This window comes from Mobula hypostoma, chromosome 8 (assembly GCF_963921235.1).
Source record: "Mobula hypostoma chromosome 8, sMobHyp1.1, whole genome shotgun sequence".
Taxonomy (NCBI): domain Eukaryota; kingdom Metazoa; phylum Chordata; class Chondrichthyes; order Myliobatiformes; family Myliobatidae; genus Mobula; species Mobula hypostoma.
In genome coordinates this window covers 66,112,915-66,135,280 of record NC_086104.1, presented here as the reverse complement: position 1 = coordinate 66,135,280, position 22,366 = coordinate 66,112,915, and the positions used below count along the sequence as shown (strand labels likewise).

The 22,366-nt window shown below is 40.3% G+C and overlaps 1 protein-coding gene across 6 annotated transcripts in view; it reads right to left on the bottom strand.

Moving 5' to 3' along the window:
* Positions 1-22,366, bottom strand: part of arid1b (AT-rich interactive domain 1B) — a 421,995-nt gene that overhangs the window by 360,696 nt on the left and 38,933 nt on the right. For all 6 annotated transcript variants that reach the window (XM_063056016.1, XM_063056019.1, XM_063056018.1 and 3 more), the window contains exon 2: positions 22,021-22,224. In XM_063056016.1, coding sequence (XP_062912086.1) covers positions 22,021-22,224 — 204 coding nt within the window. The remainder of the gene's footprint in view (positions 1-22,020; positions 22,225-22,366) is intronic.

Sequence of the window (22,366 nt, the reverse complement as noted above, 5' to 3'; positions counted from 1 at the left end):
CTACTCCACAGCAATGTAGGTCATCCCATTCCACTGCCCTATTGCTACAACCCTTCAATACTATTTCCCTCTGGTGCCCAAAACTCTTTTTGAAATCAATAATTACTTGATTCCAACATCCTCACTGACACCAATACCACTTGTTGCGTGAAGTTCTTCCTCACATCAATCCCCTCCATAATAGTTGCTCAAAAGCTCCAATCTTCTTACACATCTCTTATTGGAAACATTGCTTTGTCTATCATATATAAACCTGCCTTAATTCTGTGCACATCTGCCAAATCTCTCCTTGATTTCCTTTGCTTTCAGGAGAAACTTCCCAGCTGCACCTGCCCGACTTTGTAACTAAAATCCTTCAACTCTGGAATTACAACAACAAATGTTCCAGGCATCTTCTAGGACATTCAAACCCTTCTTGGTGACCGTAAATGAACACAATACAGGTAACCTTCAAGTTGCAGATCACAAAACTTGTTGACATGCAATTTTACATAAAATCTCCCACATTTTTAGATAGCAATATGAAAATAAAATGGTTTGTGCTATTAATGACTGAGTAAAATACATGTTCATTAGCTTAATTATGGGTAGTTTTAGGGTATTCAATTAAAATACAACAGAATGAGTTACTATATATTTTTTTAAAAACCTGGTTTGCAGACAAACCCTTGCAGAACCTAGCGACTGCCTGTACTCAAACTGTGGCCTAACTATTGCTTTATACTCAATACTTCTATTTACAAAAGTCCCATATGCTTTGAAAATTTCAGGGCATATTGAGCTATAAACTATGATCTACACATATGAAGTCATGAGTGTCCCGTTACTGCATCGTTTACAACAACACCATTACGATTTTATTGCTTCTCATCATCCCTTCTGCTGGAATGCATCATCTCACACTTTGGTACTCAATTCCATCTTGCGCCCCCTTTCAGCAAGCCTGTATGACAGATATAATCTCCACATTTTGCCACAGCATGATACCATGAGCAAATTTTGAAATTTTCAAATTATAGATTTTTAATCTTAAATATTAAATCTATTTCGCCATCCATAGATGTTGTTTGATCTGCTAAATGTTTATAGCATAGAACAAAGAACAGAAAAGCACAATACAACCCCTGTGGCCAACAATGTTATGCTGACTTTTTAACCTACTTTTAAATCAATCTAACATATAGCCTCCCACATAACCATCTATCTTTCTTTCATCTATATGCCAATCTGTGTCCCTTAAATATCCCCAAAGTATATGCCTCTACTATTATCACTGGCAGTGCATTCCATGCACTTACCAGTCTGTGTTGAAGCAACCTCTGGCATCCCCCTAAACTTTCACCTTAAAATTATGCTCTCTCATATTAGCCATTGCTGTCCTTGGAAAAAGGTGCTGACTGTTCACTCTTTCCATGCTTACAACTTGCATATACTTCTATCAAGTAATCTTTCATCATCCTTCGCTCCAAAGAGGGAAAAAACGTTTGCTCAACCTTTCCACATTAAGACATGCTCTTAAATCCAAGCATCCTGCTAAATCTCCTCTGCAACTTCTATAAAGCTCCAGCATCCTTCCAAAAATGAGGCAACCAGAACTGAATACAATACTCATATGTAGTCTAACCAAAGTTTTATAGAACTGCATTACCTCGTCTCACAAACTCAATCCCCAGACTACTGGACCAACACACCACACACCTTCTCAACCACCCTTTCAACTTGCCCGCAATTTTGAAATGTGAGTAAGATCCCTCTGTTCTTTCACACTGCTGAGAATCCTGCCACCAACCTTGTATTCTGCCTTCAAATTCAACATTCCTAAGTATATCACTTCACCCTTGTCAAAACTGAACTCCATCTGTGACTTTATAGCCAGCTCTACATCCTATCAATGTGCTACTGTAACATATAACCTTCTACACCATCCACAATGCCACCAACCTTTACGTATCTGCAAACTTTCTAACCTACCCTTCCACGTCCTCATCAATATCATTTATAAAAATTATAAAGAGCAAAATGAGTCCCACTAGCCTGTAGAACACTGACCTCTATGATCCACCTACAACCACCTTCTGCCTTCTATGGGCATGCCAATTCTGAATCCACACAGCCAAGCTTCCACGGATCCCATGCCTCATGACTTTCTAAATGAACCTACTATGGGGAGCCTTGTCAAACACTTTACTAAAATCCATTTACACCATATCCACAGCTCTATCTTCCTTCATCAATTTGTTCTATAACTTCTATAACTTCAATGAAGCTCATGAAACCTGACCTGCCCCGTACAAAGCCAAAGTATTAATCAGACCATGCTTCTCCAAATCCTTGTAATTCCTGTCTCGAAGAATCCTCTCCAATAGTTTTCCCACCACTAATGTAAGGCTCACCAGTCTATAAATCCCAGGATTATCCCTATTACCTTCCTTGAACAAAGGAATAACATTTAATACTCTCCAATCTTCTGGTACTACTTATGTGGCTAGTGAGAGATCAAAGACCATTGCCAAAGGTGCAGCAATCTTTCCCCTTGCTTCTTGCAGTAGACTGGAGTATAGGCATGTCCCGCCTGGCCCCAGGGATTTGCCCGTCTTGTTCAAAAGTTCTAGTGCAACCCCTTTCTTAATGTCAACTTGTTCCAGCATATTGGCCTATTCCATGCGAACCTCACGTTGCTCAAGGTCCCTCTCACTGATGAATACTGAAGTATTCATCAAGGACCTCCCCTACCTCTTGGCACTTTTTTCTTTTTATCCTGATCGGTCCTACCCTCAACTCCAATCATCCTCCTGTTTTTCATGTACATGGGTACACACATCGCTGTGGGCTAACCTTAATCCTATTCATTAATACCTTCTCATGTCCCCTTCCAGCTCCCTTAACTAGCTTCATTAGGTGCAGTATGGCATCTCATCTACTTGGGTGGTCCATGGCTTATGTCAGGAATCCTTCCTGGATACACCTTAACAAATTCTGGCCATCAACAATGTTTAATTCATCCATAACAACAACCCCGTAAAATTTTTGCCTCCCAATCCACACCCCAGTGTCTGTTGCTGTTGGGGGATCTATAGAATCAAAGTTCAAAATACTCACAATAGAGTGAATGCTCCCTTTCAGTTTCTGACATCCACACGCACACACACACTCAGTACATAATCCCTCCAAGACATCTTCCTTTTCAGCAGCTGTGATATAATGATTAGTAATACTACTCCTCCATCTCTTTTATTGCCCTCCTTGACCCTTTTGAAACATCCAAATCCCAGAACATCCAGTAGCCATTTCTGCCCCCGTGGCAGTCAAATCTCTGTAATGACCATGACATCATAGTTCTCTGCACTGATCAATGCACAGTTCCAAATACTGAGCATTGGGTGTTAGATTACAATTCAAATTTCCAAAGTAGAAATTATTTAAAGTCTAAATGTTTACATCAACAATTAGACAAATTTAATCTTTAGTCCCTTTATTGTACTTAAAATGACAAAGATCCACTAGTCATAACATAGAAACCAAGACAAACTTCTCTCCCTTAACCTTTTTACTCTGACCCAACTTTGAAAAAAGCTTCTGTGGCTTGATAACAACATTTTCTTTAGCTACCATCCAAAAAAAAAAGTAAAGTGAAACTAGGGAAACAGAAGTCCAGTTAGCCCAACAGGAAATGCCATGAAAATTCTGAAATCACAATTAAGAACACAGGACTGCAGAAATTTTAAACTTTTAAAGCAGTAAACATGGTTTGATGAAACAAAGTCTCAGAGAGAACAAAATACTTTCATTTAACCAAAAATAAATAGAAGGACATTTCAGTTAAGAAACCATATGCCCAAATATGTTTTAAGAAACTAGCAAAAAAGGTGAGACCAAGAAAATTTTGACACACTTTTAGTGGAAAAAAATACATGTAAGAAGCCCAGATTTTAAATGGAAAAAAAAGGCGGGGGGGGGGGAAACACATTTGAAGGTAGGTAAAAATATTTTTAAATTATTAACATTTTAATTGACAAATGCCATTAGATAATAATATGCAGTTTGTTAATTTCAGTCAAATATTTGGTCACTTCAGCCAGTGCCTGTCGCCACTGCGGAGGGAGTCAAGTCAAACAGTATGTTCCCTTACCATGCATCACACAAATCTGAACCGGACTATTTGCATTTTCCACTGTTATACAGCAAAGCATCAAGATCAGGAAACAATGCATTCAACAAACCTATAATGACAATTTTAATCAATTATAATCCCTTTTTGATCCATACCTTTATATCTATCCACACTGGAAAATAATAAGATCCAGTGAGTGAAAAATTCAAATATCTTTACAATCAGGTAGTTATAATTTCATTTGTAAGATAGGGTTGTGATGCTTTCACAGGGGTTGTATATACTCACATTGCACACGTCGCACTGATGCCATTGCCACAGCCACAGAAAGTTATGGATTCAGGGAAGAAGGAAATAAAAATCAGAAAATAAAGAGACAGCAATCTGATAAAGTTCTGCCTCTGACCTTGTGAAACACTGGAGATTAAGCTACTCTAGAGGAAGTGTCATTTTTATTAAATAAACTCATATACAAACTCTTGTTCCAATCAACTCTTCAATTTTATCGAAGGCTGCTTTCATGTGATTTTAGCACAAAAGCAGCAAAAAGTATTCCATTAAATGTCAAAAGTTTAAACTTCGAAGTTCTAAGTAAATTTATCAAAGTACATACCTATCACTATACTGTACATAACACAGATTCATTTTCTTGAGGGCATACTCAAATACAATAACCATAATCAATGAAACATAACCAGCATGCAAAAGACAACAAACTGCAAATACAAAAAGGAAGAAAAAAACAATAATAATAAACAAGCAATAAATATTGGGAACATGGGACAAAGAGTCCTTGAAAGCAAGTCCATAGGTTGGGGGAACATTCAAATGATGTGGCAAGAGGAGTTAAGTGAAGTTAATCCCTTTGGTTCAAGTGCCTAATGGCTGAGGGATAATGATTGCTCTTGAACCTGATGGTGAGAGTCCTGAGGCTCCTGTACCTTTTATCTGATAGTAATAGTGTAAAGAGAACATAACCTGGGTGGTGGAAGCCCCGTATAACAGATGCTGCTTTCCTGCGACAATGCACCATGTAGATCTGCTCAATGGTAGGAGGGCTTTACCCGTGATCAACTAGACCATATCCAAAACTTTTTGTAGGATTTTGTGTTCAAGGGCACTGGTGTTTCCATAACAGGCTGTAACGCAGCCAGTCAGTATACTCTTCACCACACTTCTATAGAAGTTTCTCAAAGTTTTACGTGTCATGCCAAATCTTCACAAACTTCTAAGGAAGTAGTAGAGCAGCCGTGCTTTCTTTGTAATTGCACTTACATGCTGGGCCCAGAGCAGATTCTCTGAAATGATAACACCAATGAATTAAAAGTTGCTGATCCTCTCCATCTCTGATCCCCTGATGAGGACTGGCTCATGGACCTCCAGTTCCCTCCTCCTGAAGTCAATCATCAGTTCCTTAGTTTTGCTGACATTTAAGTGACAGCTTGTTGTTGTGGCACCACTCAGCCAGAGTTTCAATCTCCTTCCTATATGCTGATTCAAAGTACGTTTATTATCAAAGTATGCATATTTTATACAACCTTGAGATCTGTCTCCTTAGAGGCAGCCACAAAACAAAAAAAAACACAATAGAACCCATTTAAACAACCTGATGGCATGAACATCGAATTTCTCCTTCCGGTGAGCAAACTCCCCCCTCCCTCAGCTTCCTTTATTCCCCCTGGGGACCCCTCCTCCTTCCCTTTTTCCTCTTGTCCATTCTCCTCTCCTATCAGATTCTTTCTTCCCCAGCCTTTGACCTTTCCCATCCACCTGGTTTCACCCATCACCTTCCCCTTCCCTCACCTTTTTTTATTCCGGCATCCTCCCCCTTCCTTCTCAGTCCTAAAGGGTCTTGGCCAAAAGTGGCAACTGTTTACTCTTTTCCATAGATGCAGCCTGACCTGCTGAGTTCCTTCAGTGTTTTGTGTCATTGCTTCAGAACTCAAGTTCATGAAAAGTTAGTTGCAGGCCACAGCCTCAGTTCAGTGCAGAGATGAGAAACCTCGCCAAGCAGCGAGATGAAATTCAGGGCAGAGATGAGTAAACCTTATCGATCTGAACACCAGCCCATTCCTCACCTCTGACCCCTGAACACCATGACCTTTTCAATCTGCCCTGGCACTTAAATCATGTAAACCTCAGGTCACTCCTCTCTCTCATATTCTGCCGCTTCAATACACTCTGAGTCCCAAGCACCACTGCTTTGATTCAGCCCATATCTGACCATTCCAATTTGGCTCAGCACTTAAATCTATCAAACCTCTGGTCTTTCCTCACTCACAGGTGTCTGGGCTTCGCCTCACCTCTGTCGCATTGAATTACCTCCAAGACTGCTCCAGCAATGGCCAAGCATTGGCCCCAACTTGGCTACCACCTTTGATTTAGCTTACGACAGTGGTGTCGTCAGCAAACTTAAATATGGCATTGGAGCAGAGGTCTAAGCACACTGTCTTGTGGTGCACCTGTGGTGATGGAGATTGTGGAGGAGATGTTGTTCCCAATCCAAACTGACTAGGGTCTGCAAGTGAGGAAATAGAGAATCCAATTACACACAGAGGTGTTGAGGTCAAGGTGTTGAAGTTTACTGATTAGTTTTGAGGGATTTGATAGGGCTTTCAACAAATTAATGGATTAAAAGCACTTGTTAGGGGCCCGCTGGTGGCGCAATGACATCGACGTCGGACCCGGGAGCGGAGGTTCCCGGGTTCAAAACCAGTCGGGCCCACTCCCGAGTACGCTTTCCATCCATGCCAGGTTGAGTGTCGAGATCGCAACTTGACCTCGTAAAATAAAAAGGGAAAAATACTGCGAAAATGTCTGTGTGGGGAGTGGTGTGTCACAGTCTCTCTCTTGCTCTGCACCTTGTAAAAGCCATGAAAAAGACATCATTACGGACGCACGCTCACGCACAAAAAAAAACACATGTTAGTACTCAGGTCCAGTTGTGCTGAAAATTCCTTATTAGCTATACTTTGTTAACCTGATGCACTTGTAGGGGATGTGTGCTGAACTGGCTTCCAAAAATGAACATCTAACTGCCATCCATATTCCTCAAGGCAACCGTCAATGAGACAAAGTTGTCTGCAACTGGGCATCCACCCAACAAAGGAGCTCAGAAACTGCTAGCATATGGAATGCTATCCAATGTGCAGGCCAAAGAAAACCAATGCTCCAAGCACCAACAGTAAATATAACAATTAACAGCAAATCTCCATAATTCATCTCCATTTCCAGGAACAGAATTCACTGTAAGCAGGGCCCTGCACGTCTTATTTATTCAATTTTTCATAGCAGTTAATTTGTTGCTTGCTAAATGCTTTTTTGAAAAGAAACAAACCTTCCTATTTTATTCTGGAAATTCTTGTTCAACAGTAAAACACTGACAAAAAGGAATTGTTTACAAAATCAGAAGTTTTGAAGGGGCTCACAAAGCTGCTGACCACCCCAACGTAAAACAACTGATCATGTATGCCCATGCATTATCTTCGTAACCCACTGTTCGCCTTGCCAACAACCTCGTCTTCTATTCTCTATTACCAAGATATGTAGTAATTTTCGCATGTTTTGTACCATTTTTCTTTGATTTTCCTGTTGGTTCCCCTGCCTCGTATTGCAGGGGAACTAACTGGTTATATAGTACTGTACAAAATTCTTAGGCTTTACATTAATTTTTTAGATGTTTATTTTTTGTCTTCTGCATTAGTGTGTCAGCAGTACATCAATTTAGATTTCCAAATATTTTCAAAAAAATTAAGGAGTTTTTCTCTATTTTGTTAAAGAAATATACATTAATAGACCACTTTTCAAATAAAAATGATTACTTTGTAGGTATATAGCCCAGTGTAAGATAAAACAAAGATAACAGGAGCTAATGATTAATGACATAATGAGTTGAATGAATTAAACTGATTAACAAACAGAAATAAGTGCAGAAGGAATCAAACTGGGTGAAGAACAACCAAACTAAAGGTGAGGTGTGGCAGATATGACAATTTAACCTTCACATCATCTATTCTTACAGCATAGCAAGAGTAAGCATACAACAAGACACAAAGTGGTCAGCCTGCATCAGCAAGGTCTCCGCTAAGCAGAAATTCCATGACAGACAGGAGTTTCAAGATGTGCTGCCCAAGCTCTCTTGAAGCACAAAGAAATGGGCAAGTTGAGGATCAGAAACGCAGTGGTCGGCCGCAGAAACGGAGTGCAGCAGATGAGAGATTCATCAAACTGACATCCCTTCTCTGTCTTCGAGGCCGATATCAGTTTGTTTTTCAGGAGGGTGAATCCTCGCAAGGCAGCAGGCCCCAATGGAGTACTTCTGCCAACTGGCGGGTGTACTCAAGCACAATTTCACCCTCACTGCTATGGTTGGAAGTTCCCACCTGCATCAAAAGGGCAACAATACCAGTGCCCAAGAAGAGTAATGTGAGCTGCTTTCACAGCTATCATCCTGTAGCACCCATATCTACGGTGATGAAATGCTTTGAGAGATTGGTCATCTCTGGAAACAACTGCTCAGCAAGGACCTTGACCCACTGTAATATGCCCATCACCACAATAGGTGTACAACAGACAGTCTCAATGGCTCTTCACAGGGCCTTAAATCACCTGGACAATATAAACATCCATGTCAGGATTCTGTTTGTTGACCATAGCTCAGCATTTAACACTACAGTTCCTCTGCACTTATTTCAGTTTATCAACTCATTATGTCACTAATCCTTAGCACCTGTTATCTTTGTTCAATCATTCTTACAGTCCTGATAGATAAGCTACAGAACTTGGGCCTCTATACCTCCCTCTGCAAATGGATCCTTACCAAAAGTCCACAATCTGTGCAGATTGGTAATAATACCTCCTCCTCACTGACTATCAACACTGGTGCACCTCAGGGATATGCGAACAGCCCATTGCTCTACTCTCTCTATACCCATGACTGGGTGGCCAGGTATAGCTCAAGTGCCTTCTATAAATTTGCTGATGATACAACCATTGTTGGCAGAATCTCAGATGGAGAGGAGGCAAGAGGGCATACAAGAGTAAGATAAGCCAGCTAGTTGAGTGTTGTCGTAGCAACAACCTTGCACTCAAATGTCAGTAAAACCAAAGGAGATGATTGTGGACTTCAGAAAGGTTAGTATGAGGGAACATGGACCAATCCTCAGAGGGATCAGAAGTGGAGAAAATGAGCAATTTCAAGTTCCTGGGTGTCAAGATCTCTGAGGATCTACTGGCACCAACATATCAATGCAGCTATAAAGAAGGCAAGACAGCAGCTATATTTCATCAGGAATTTGAGAAGATTTGGTTTGTCACTAAAACAGTTAAATTTCTACAGATGTACTGTGGAGAGCATTCTGACAGGCTGCATCACTGCCTGGTATGGGGCAGCTACTGCACAGGATTGAAAGCTATAGAAAGTTGCAGAATTAGTTAGCTCATCTTGGGTAATAGTGTCCATAGATATCTTCAAGGAGTGGTGCCTCAGAAAGCTGGCGTCCATTATTCAGGACACCCATCACCCAGTTCATGCCTGCTTCTAATTGTTACCATCAGGAAGGAGATACAGAAGCCTGAAGACACACACACAGCGATTCAGGAACAGCTTCTTCCCCTTTGCCACCTGATTCCTAAGTGGACATTGGATCCATGAATACTGCCTCACTTTTATTATTTCTGTCTTTGCACTCTTTTAATTTAACTATTTAATATCCATGCAACATACATCAAAGTTGCTGGTGAACGCAGCAGGCCAAGCAGCATCTATTGGAAGAGGCGCAGTCGACGTTTCAGGCCGAGACCCTTCGTCAGGACTAACTGAAGGAAGAGTGAGTAAGGGATTTGAAAGCTGGAGGGGGAGGGGGAGGGGGAGATGCAAAATGATAGGAGAAGACAGGAGGGGGAGGGATAGAGCCGAGAGCTGGACAGGTGATAGGCAAAAGGGGATACGAGAGGATCACGGGACAGGAGGTCCAGGAAGAAAGACAGGGGGGGCGGGGTGACCCAGAGGATGGGCAAGAGGTATATTCAGAGGGACAGAGGGAGAAAAAGGAGAGTGAGAGAAAGAATGTGTGCATAAAAATGAGTAACAGATGGGGTATGAGGGGGAGGTGGGGCCTTAGCGGAAGTTAGAGAAGTCGATGTTCATGCCATCAGGTTGGAGGCTACCCAGACGGAATATAAGGTGTTGTTCCTCCAACCTGAGTGTGGCTTCATCTTTACAGTAGAGGAGGCCGTGGATAGACATGTCAGAATGGGAATGGGATGTGGAATTAAAATGTGTGGCCACTGGGAGATCCTGCTTTCTCTGGCAGACAGAGCGTAGATGTTCAGCAAAGCGGTCTCCCAGTCTGCGTCGGGTCTCACCAATATATAAAAGGCCACATCGGGAGCACCGGACGCAGTATATCACCCCAGTCGACTCACAGGTGAAGTGATGCCTCACCTGGAAGGACTGTTTGGGGCCCTGAACGGTGGTAAGGGAGGAAGTGTAAGGGCATGTGTAGCACTTGTTCCGCTTACACGGATAAGTGCCAGGAGGGAGATCAGTGGGGAGGGATGGGGGGGGGGACGACGAATGGACAAGGGAGTTGTGTAGGGAACATCTACGCTCTGTCCGCAAGAGAAAGCAGGATCTCCCAGTGGCCACACATTTTAATTCCACATCCCATTCCCATTCTGACATGTCTATCCACGGCCTCCTCTACTGTAAAGATGAAGCCACACTCAGGTTGGAGGAACAACACCTTATATTCCGTCTGGGTAGCCTCCAACCTGATGGCATGAACATTGACTTCTCTAACTTCCGCTAGGCCCCACCTCCCCCTCGTAACCCATCTGTTACTCATTTTTATGCACACATTCTTTCTCTCACTCTCCTTTTTCTCCCTCTGTCCCTCTGAATATACCTCTTGCCCATCCTCTGGGTCACCCCCCCCCCGTCTTTCTTCCCGGACCTCCTGTCCCATGATCCTCTCGTATCCCCTTTTGCCTATCACCTGTCCAGCTCTCAGCTCTATCCCTCCCCCTCCTGTCTTCTCCTATCATTTTGCATCTCCCCCTCCCCCTCCCCCTCCAACTTTCAAATCCCTTACTCACTCTTCCTTCAGTTAGTCCTGACGAAGGGTCTCGGCCTGAAACGTCGACTGCGCCTCTTCCTATAGATGCTGCTTGGCCTGCTGCGTTCACCAGCAACTTTGATGTGTGTTGCTTGAATTTCCAGCATCTGCAGAATTCCTGTTGTTATTAGTTTGGTCTAGATTTTTTTTTAAACTGTTTACTGGTCTTTATAGTTTTTTTATATTTATAAACTTTTCATTATTTTTGAAAGCAACTTCACTTCACAGAATTTTTTATTTACACGTGCCTAAAATTTTTGCACAATACTGTTTTTCATTCACATTGTAGTTATTTGTGAACACCTCATTTCTTGGTACTCCCTGTCAAGACAACCTCAAAGTGATCAGTTCACAAAACCACTTCCAGCAGTTCCTTACAGGCTGAAAACAGTGAAGTTCTATTGTACGCATTCCAGCTTCAAACTTCATAGTTATTTTTCAATTTTACATTTAGAGTTGGGATTTTTTGTTTTTTTTTATCCTAATTTTTCACATCTAATTATCCTGATGGGGCATGATGTGGATGCACATGTGCTTAATGATGACCAATTAACTTCCAAGACAAACAACACTATTCCAGCACCTGAAAATTTAAGCAATGTTGCCAAGTGAGTTAGGACAGATCTCCAAAACACCAAACATCTGATACTCAAAAGCACAACTCAGTAAGAGTATGAAAGCCACACAAACAAAAATGATCACAATTCTAAATACCAAGACAATATGAACCAAGTAATAGTTGAGATGCTTCCTATCCAGATACAGCTTTCCCCCACCATCCAAAGGTAGAGCGTTCCTATGAAACTGTTCGTAAGCCGGAATGTCGTAAAGCGAAGAAGCAATTACCATTTATTTATATGGGAAAAATTGTGAGCACTCGCAGACCCAAAAATAACCTACCAAATCATGCCAAATAACACATAAAACCTGAGATAACAGTAACATATTCTAAAAGCAGGAATGATATGATAAATACACAGCCTATATAAAGTAGAAATACTTTTCCACAATCATTGCCTGCACTGTTCTCCGTAGCGAAAATCTCACGCAAGTGCTCTTGGCAAAAACACTGCGCAAGCGGTCTCCAGCAACTTTTAAGCTATGAAGCTGCCAAATCATACCAAATAACACCTAAAAATACACAGCCTATATAAAGTAGAAATAATGTATGTACAGTGTACTATCACTTACAGGAATCAGGAAGACAGCTTAACACACGATCATTGGTGTGCACAATGAGTTGGAGGTTGGGGTGGTGCAGTGGCCCCCACCCTCTGGACCGCTGATACCGATCCGCGAAGAATGCAGCTATCCAGCAGTGGCCAGGACACACCCAGCACATCTTTAAGAAAAAAAAGCCGAAATAAACAAGCTAATTAATTAGGTGCCGCCCGGCACGTAAATGTCAGCCCAGATCAGAGGCGACAGAATCGGCAATCGCCTCTGATCTGGGCCGACATTTACGTGCCGAGCGGCACCTAATTAATTAGCTTGTTTATTTCGGCTTTTTTTCTTAAAGATGTGCTGGGTGTGTCCCAGCTACCACCGCATTCTCCGCGAATCGGTATCTGTCCACGGGTTGGGGTGGTGGGACACTGGGGTGTCATCTCATCGTCGATCAGGGCAGGCAGGTCATCTACTTCTATGTCTGCCTGCCTCGATATCAAAGGTCAAGGTTCGTCGTCTGCTGAAGGCTTGTTTGACTGCTAGACTCACGCATTTTTCTATCATACAGTTCTTTGTAAGCACTCAAACCATCTTGCAAATATGGCCCAAACCGACATACCCTTTCAAAATTAAAGTCGTACTTTATCATTGCAGTGAAAATCTCACACAGTTGCATCACGTTCAGTTCCTTTCGATTGTTATCCTTTCCTCTTCCAATTGCATCAGCTCTTCATCTATCAGTTCTTGGTCATGGGATGCCAAAACCTCTTCAACATCATCTTCGTCAACTTCCACAAGCCAAACTCACTTTGTCCTTACTTCGTTCACCACGATCGAAACACTTAATTATGTCTAGTTTTATGCTACCTTTAAGAGCTCTTCCAGGCTTTTCTGATACCTTAGAACTCATCTTGCTAACGGCTGCTCACAGGCAAGTGTTTAAGCAATGCCGGCGAGAATGCAGTTCCGAATCCGGGGGAGAGTGGCTGCTCGGGGGGAGGGGGGGGGCTGCTTTTTTTTTCACGCGCTGCCTTTTTTCCTATCAGTGAAAACACCTTGTGTTAGCGAAAACAGGGAACTAATGTATGTCTTTCGTAACAGTGAGGTTTCGTAAAGCGAACGTTCGAAAAGCAGGGGACGCCTGTACAGGGTGGGGGTAGAATAGTGATCAGCCCATTCTGAGCCTATCATTTCAGTTCTGGGCAAGAAGCACCGAGAAAAATCACAATAAGATTGGACAAAGTCAAGGCAGTTTTGAGGGGAAAATTGTGTTTGAAGAGAATTTCCTTAAAAGGCAGGAGAGAACATAAGAAATAGGAGGAGTAGGCCAAATGCCCGTCGAGCTGGCTCCACCATTCAATAAGATCATGGCGGATCTGACCATGGACTCATCTCCACCTACCTGTCTTTTCCCCATAACCCTCAATTTCCCTACTATGCAAAAATCTTCCAACTTTGTCTTAATATATTTACTGAGGTAGCCTCCACAACTTAATCGGGCAGAGATTTCACAGATTCACCACTCTCTGGGAAAAGCAATTCCTCCTCATCTACATGCCCCAGTTCTAGAACCACGTATTTTATTTTTCCCAAAGAGATGATAAAATATACAAAAAGGGTACAAGGAGGTGAGGTGTACATTTTAGCTCAAATGGAGGATTGGTTGAAGAACCGAACACAGTGGGAAAAGTCTGCAAATCTGATAATGCACTGTTAAAGAGAGTGTGCCAAAGGAATTAGGGGGCACAAGAGGTAAATTAGAAATTAAGCTGCAAGGATAATGCAAAAAGTCTGCAAAAGTTATAAGAACAAGTTAAATGGACAAGAAGGTGAAAGATGATGTAATGTGGAAAAATTATATGGATTATGATGTTTTAGTGACTGTTTCAAATTTTAAAAATCAGAAACTAGTAAAGGTGAAACCTGGTGTACATCCAATTTTGTCAAAGGAAGAGAGGCACTCACCCATTTTACAAAGGTCTGACATGGTAAAGCCAAGAGATAGTTTTTTCCAGCTGTAGAAACCAAAACTGAGCAGCAGTCTCAGGAAAATGAGGTCTGCCATTTAAATTTGAGAAGGTAATTCTATAAATATTTAGGAATCCTTTACCTCAGACGGCTGTGGATGTTCATTTATTGAATATATTCAAGGCTAAATTCAAGATTTTTCTGACACCAAATCAGAGGATTTGAGGCTCTGACAGTAAAATAATCCTGTAGCACACGAACTGTCAGAACTTTACTGAGTGATGGAACAGACTGATGAGGCTGCATGGCCAGACTTTTCTTGCACCTTTTGTTCAAGTGCAGTTTCTGATCATTATCCATTATCATTGAGTCAAGGCAGTGTGTGAACATTAAAGTGGGCTTTAATTGTCTGAAGGCACAACATCAATACTCAGAATATAAACATGACTGATATTTAGGTAATTTATAACTGGATGTCAGTTTAAAAAAAATAAATCAGTACCTTCAGGAAAGAAAAATCCCAAATGAACTCCCTGTGCCTACTTCTTAAAATCAGACAGCTACAGGACAATGGTTACAAGCCTCGCACCAGGTCACCCAGCCTTTCCAATAATGAATAGTTTATAAACATACTGCAAAGATGGGGTGGAACAGCTCAAAGTGGAAGAAGCATTTGGAAAGCTGAAATCACAAGTCACCATACACCACACATTTTTCATGCAGTTGACGCACAAAATATTCAATAACTGGTAACTGTAAAGCAAAACAATAGATGCTAGAAATCCAAAATAAAACAAAACACTGGAAAAGCTCAACAGGTGTTCAATATGAATGAAGCATTACCCGTGTCCCTTCCCACAGATGAGACTTGACCTGCTGAGTTTTTCCAGTCTTTTCTTTCAAATCAATAACTAGAATAGCAACTGTATTTTAAACTTAAGAGTAATTAATACTTATTAAATAGACCTGTAGCCAGTTTAAACTCAAATAAACCATGAACTGACTACAGGAAAGCAAATGGTTACATTTACTGTCAATTTACACACTATAGGAAGAGTCTGGTTGGAGAGCAGAATATTCACCATGTTAAAAATGAACTGCTGGAGGAAATCAACAGGTCAAGGAACATCTGTGATAGCAAAGGGAGAGTCCATATCTTGGATCTAGACCAGTGGTCCCCAACCTCCAGGCCGCAGACCAATACATTGTCGCGAAGCATGCAAGGGTGCAGCAGTAGCCGAAGCACACCCAGCACATCTTTAAGAAAAAAGCCGAAATAAACAAGTTAATTAATTAGGTGCTGCCCGGCACATAAATGTCAGCCCAGATCAGAGGCGATTGCCGATTTCACTTGCTCTGCGCAATGTTCACTCCTCTTTCCAGAGCGCTGGAGCCTTTAGCTGTTCCATTGTTTGGTCAACGTAAACGCCAGCCCAGACAGGCTGAAAAGACAGGGCTGTCAGGATCGAGGTGACATGTTGAATCTACACAAACTTCTAATAAAGTAAAGGCACTGTCATGCTTTCTTTGTAATGACAGTTAAGTGCTGGTCCCAGGACAGATCCTCTGACACTTTTCAGAGAGAGAAACGTCAATCCTTAATGTCAAAGAATTTAAAGTTATTAATCCTCTCCACCTCAGTTCCTCTAATGAAGACTGGCTTCTGGGCGGCACCTAATTAATTAGCTTGTTTATTTCAGCTTTTTTCTTAAAGATGGCTGGGTACACTCCAACTACCGCTGCACCCCTGCATGCTTCGCGGCCCAGAGGTTGGGGACCACTGATCGAGACTACATCATAATGCTGCATGACCCAAGGAGTTCCTCCAGCAGTACGCTTTTTGCTGAAAATTACAGCGCCTACAGTCTCTTACATCTCCATTTCACCATATTAACTGGCTTCACTGACTTTAGTTTTGGGGGGGGTGGGGGGAACATTGAATAGGCTGGGATCATCTCTGGCTGAGGGGTGGGCCTAGTGTATAAACTAAGTGGCATAGATTGAGTGTGGAGTCAGAATTGTTTCCTGATGGTAAGGGTATCAAAAACAAGGGTGCTTAAGGTGAGAGGGAAGAATTTTAAATGGGATTGAGAAGCAAGTTTTGTTTATCTAGCAGGGGTGGCCAACTTTTTACAATCCAGGCCTCAATTTTCTCACTCAAGTTCAGATGCGCCATACAACTCTTGTACCCCCATTCAATTCCTGTAAAACATGTTAACGTAGAATTTGTGTGTGAAAAAATTGACGCATGGAATGTAAAAAAGTTGGCCACCCCTGATCTAGAGTAATTGATGCCTGGAACTTGCTGTCAAAGGTGGTGGAGGAGTACACACTGAAGAGACATTTAGACAAGCATAGATGAAGTCTAAAATGATATGGAGACAGAAAATATGCAGATTCTGTTCCACTCTCCCTCCCCCATCTCTTTTCCCCTTTGGTTTCACCCATCACCTTCCAGCCTCTGTCCTATCCTCACCCCACTATGTATAGCTATATATGGGCAATCTTTCCTGTTGTCCGTCCTGATGCTGGTTCAAAACTCAAAACATCAACTTACACTTTTTGCATCTAAAGGTGCAAACTGACATGCTAAGTTCTTCCAGCATTTCATGTTTTTTTTGTATGAAGGATATGGAGCTAATTCAAGTAAATGGGATTAGTGAAGATGGACTTAAAAAAAGGTCAGCACTGACATGGTGGGCCAAAGGGTCTGTTTCTGTGCTGTACAACTGAATGAGTTTACTGGTTTGCACGTTATGGCACATACATAAAGATTATCAGTACAGTTTTGTTAACAAGATTGTTTTTTGTTATTTTGGCATTTCATCTAACCATTAATGATATATCAGTAGATCATGCAAGCATGGGCCCCAAACCAACATCCCCAGGGCAGTCATACTTGACAGCAGAAAACCAATAACTCAACTCCAAGACGAGCTTCATAATTACACTACTGATTAAAGCTCTCACTGCTCACCATAATTGCTCATCTTTGGGTCTAAGTGCCTTTTCCTATCAGTTCCAGGAAATTTTCATTGCTTCGAGTACACCATCCCCAACTCATTTTCCTCTGTGTTGATTGGTATGTGGTTGAGCATTTCTAAACAATCCACACAAGACTGAATTATTTTAAAATTGGAAACTTAGCGTTAGCATATATCACTGCTTTGCAATTTGAGTATTTTGAATTTTAAAATATGAACTCAAAATGCTATCGCTCAAGTAAACATGATTTTTCATATTCAGACAATAACTACTGAGCAAGACTGTCATTTGTCAAAGTAAGAGTTTACAGCTTGCATTAGAAAGGAAATACCTTAACTGTTTCAAATAGTCAATTCAAGGGTACGTGAACAAAGGAGGTTAGGACACCATCTCATTAAAGTTAAACTAAAATGAATTTATCCAACATTTGAACTTAAAACCTGACTTGAAGCAATCTCCGTTGCCACCGTCTTATCCGTGCTATTCATTATTCCACCTCAGGTACAGACTTCAGGAACCAACGAACTTTTATTTAATGCTACAGCATACTATTTACTTCATTTAACAGATCATTATTCCTCAATATGGAAAACGAACCATTTACACAAAGAGTAAACCACTTGAGGGGTGAGTGGAGCAGCGGCAGAGTGCAGTAAAGCAATGGGAGATGACAGCTGCAATTTATTAAAAGAAAATTGAGAGGTGAAGTGTTCAGTTTGCAGCACTTTGCATTTGGATGACCAGGCTAACCAAATATCAGACCAACAATGTTGAAACATGGCATTGAAAGAATAAGGGTGGGGTAATATAAAAAATATACTCTATAATCCTATCTCAAAACAATTTCATTTTTACTCCGAGGGATGAAATCAGGATGCACTGGTTGATTTTCCAGTCTGACAGATGCACAGTACTTTTTAAATTTTGAAGATAATTAATATTAATTAATGGAACAAAATTGATTTTCCTTGCCATGATAAGCACTTACAAACTTTGTGTTAATGAAGTTCCTCAGTGGCCCATTCCCAGGCATCCAGTACAAACCCTGACCATAAGTGGTGCCTATGTTGAGTTTACACATTCCTGGAGATTTCTGTTGGATGCACTGGCTTTCTCCCACATCACAAAGATGTTAGTAGATTAACTGGCTACTGTAAATTGCCCCTAATACAGACAAGTTTACAAAAGAAACAAAGGGGCACTCAATAGGGATACGAGGAAGATTAGCTTTATAGAGAAACGGAATGGGACTGATTTACTTGGAACCAACATAAACAAAATGGCCTCATGTACCAAATATCTGATGTTTTTGGATATTTCTACTTTATTCACTTGACAAAATTTTAAATCACCATACAACTGTTTCAGCTCTCACCAATATTCGGTGTTTCTCATTGATTACATTAAGTACATAACACATTAAGTTAACCTTGCTTCAGCAAAAATCACCAGTATCAACACAAGTTTTGACCAATATATGTTAAAATAGAGTTACTGTAGATGAAAATTTGAGCCTGAAATTGAGCTGAAATATACAGACAATCATAAATTACTGGGCCCAAACCTAAAAATCAACACCCAATAGTTATATTTAATAAGATTCTTAAAAATATTTTTAAAAGTTATTAAATGTTACTTATGACTGTAATGTTCATTATAAGAAATAGGAATATAAAAAATAGGAGCAGGATTAGGCCATCTGGCCCGTCAAGCCTGCTCCGCCATTTGACAAGATCATGATCCTGATCCGGCCACGGACTCCGCTTCACCCACCCGCCTTTTCCCCATAACCTTTAATTCCCCTATATCAGCTTGCTTACTGATTCTGGAAATCAATTAAATTTACTGAACGCTGCTTCTTCTCAAACATACATAATGAATAGAATATTAGTCCAAAGAACACAAAGCCTCATTTAAACTATACATTGTAAAATACTTGACAGACCACACCATATTTGTATTTTGAAGGCCATAAATACTCAGTTTACCAGTTAAATTATAAAGGCAAGGTAGAAAATGTTACATTTCATCTCTTTTTCCAACCAGAGAGACAACTTAAAAATTCAAAATTACTCTGGACATCAAAATTAAAGCCAACCAAATAATCAAATTTCATTCATTTAAAGTATTAAACTACCAAATAGATTCCAAAAAAATAAAACTAGCTAACATAACCAGTGTTAATAAAATTAAGATCACACTTTCCTAGACATTTAACATGAGTAATATTAATACCTTTTATTTGGCAATAGAACAAAATGCCTGAGACAATTAATACTTATTAAAATGCACTACCAACGCTGCACAATTCATCATTCCAGAATAAAAATTATCACACCTAAATATGAGATCATAGTATTGTTAAATCAGCACTTTAAAAAATTCAACTAATGCAAAATATATCCCAACAGCCAAAACTTGTGTTTTTTTTTAAATGTCAACCTTAAGGTAATAAAATTTAAACATGTACAATATGCTATGAAATTTCTCAGTCGAGTCATTTGTAACATGGAATGCTATCTTTGGCCCATATTATTTTTGCAATTTCAACAAAATAGATCATTACACTCCTAAAATCAGGACTACTATAGAGGAAAAAAATCTCGAAATGAGCTTCAGCCTCAGAAAAATTGGAATGGTTAAAGCCTTTAAAGAATAGAATATGCTATAAAAATAATCAAAATTTGACTTTTGATTCATGATTGTCACTCACAAATATTTCTGATCACCTTTCTGATCAATGTATTTGAAAGGGAACAGCAGTGAAAACATTGAGAGTAGCGTATGCAAAAATTCACATGGCAAATTCTGGCATTGCCCTTTTAAGTATCAACTGCTTACTATTGAAGTTCCATAACCAATACATCAGTAAAAAGCAGCATGCAAATGACATTAAACAATAATGCTAAAAATAATTTTATTTTGTCATTTTATAAGATAATTGCAGCAGACACTATGAATGGTCTCAAGTAAAACTCAGAGTAGTTGCTTAAATATTATTTCACATCCTTGATTGGTTTTCAACAGGAATTGCTAAAACACAATCCAATTTGGATATCAACCATTATAACACCAGTCAGATTACCTGGGAGCACTCATGACGGGTTTACATATGAAAACTTACAAAAGGGACATGAAACTGGAGGACATCTATCATCCAATGAGAATACTCAGTGACAAAGGGAGGTAGTGAAAAATGTGACAAGACAAAATTTTAAGTCATGTCATTGAACTTACCAAAATCTACTGTGCATCTGCAGACCATGAGCAAACCTGAATGCTTAAATAGAAAACTGTGTCTCAAAGTGTACAATCAACAACTGAGACCAAATAAAACATAACTAATGCTACCTTCATATTCTCACCTTTCACAAGTCACCACACAGCAATGGAAATAGCAAATTCAGAGTCCAATCAAACTACAGGATAGTTATCATTTCTCCAGTTGTCATCAGGTAACTCAACACAATCACAGTTCCAAACCTCGTGCACTTTAAATTATTCACAGATTTGCATCCACATTAAACTACCACCAATGTGCAGAGTTCTGCTGTGAAATGATTTTGATTTGTTGTACCTTGATAGCCCAGTGAAGGTGTTTCAATTATTTGACCACTTGTTAAGCCAAGGTGACAAAAGAAAACTCATCTCATTCGAACTTCAAGTTCATGCAAAAGGCATGGCTCCTTAGCAATTATTAATACAGACAACCCCCATCTCTCCCACCGCCCCCGCAAGACTGCACCGCATTACCAGAAAACTGTCAATACTGCAATTTTCTGTGAAGATGAATCGATGCCATCTACATATGCATCAAGAAATGCAAATTGGAAGAAAAATTATTTGTTTTTTTGCACTAATTCTATGAGAGAAAATTCTATTCCATATCTCAAATTTCAGGATGGTGATCCGTCAAGTCTGTAAGGTCAAACATCCACAAGGGATTGTCCTGCACCTACCAACATTCATTAGCATACTTTGGCTCCATTTCATGTTTGAGTCACTTTCCAATCAAAGTATTCAACTGTTAAGTTCACCGTTTAATTGTAGAGACATAATCTGCCAAGTCAGTACAGTCTTTAGAAGAGAGGTAAAGGAAGTAGTTTGAATCCCATTGTCAGCTGTGTTTCAACTCATGCAAATGTGCTAGGTCCCACTTCAGAGCTAAGAACTTGAGGGGTTTCAGTAGGACTAAGGGAGTAGAAGATACCTTTGCTGAAATGTCTGAAACACCCAAAGTGTTCTCTCTTGTGAAAGGATAAGACTGCTGTTATGGGAGTTTGCTGTACATGGATTGGTTTCCATAATTACACTAACTACACTTCAAAAACATCTAAGTGTTTTATGTGTCTAAAATTCAAAAATGCACTATTTTTTCTGATTGCAAAGTCGCTGTGGACACAGAAACAGCTTCAAGACAACAGCTTTCTCCAGTACGGACTTTATACATGTTGCCAAGACTACCTGAACATCTTCAATCACACATCGCTTATTATGTCTCATCCGCAACGAATTTGAGTTCAATCAATTTTATAACCTGTGTTCCATACTTTCTCCACCAGCCATGACTTGCAAAATAAATGATGCAAAAAGAAAATTAATTTCAAGTTGTCCAAAATCAACGTGCAAGAGTTGCTAGGATTTCCAACTTAAGTTAATAGTAATGTTTACCTGTTGCTGTGGATACTGCATTCCTCCCATGTTACTTTGATTCCTGCTCTGCATGGTCATTGGATAGCGCTGTGGTGTGGGAGGTCCATATGGTTGGCCAGGGTAAGGTCCACTCTGCTGCTGTTGTTGCTGCTGTGAGTAAGGATTACTATTCATCCCGTACAGCTGGGGTCTTTTCATGCCCATCTGATCAACTGGATTCCCCTAAAATGAAGAACAAAGCAAAATCATTAAGTATTAAGCACCTTCAAAATTAAAGTAATTGCTATCTGACATATTGTCAAAAACAAACTTCAAGCAACCTCTCAGAACATCTTGACAATACAAAAGAAGGCAAATGCCTTCA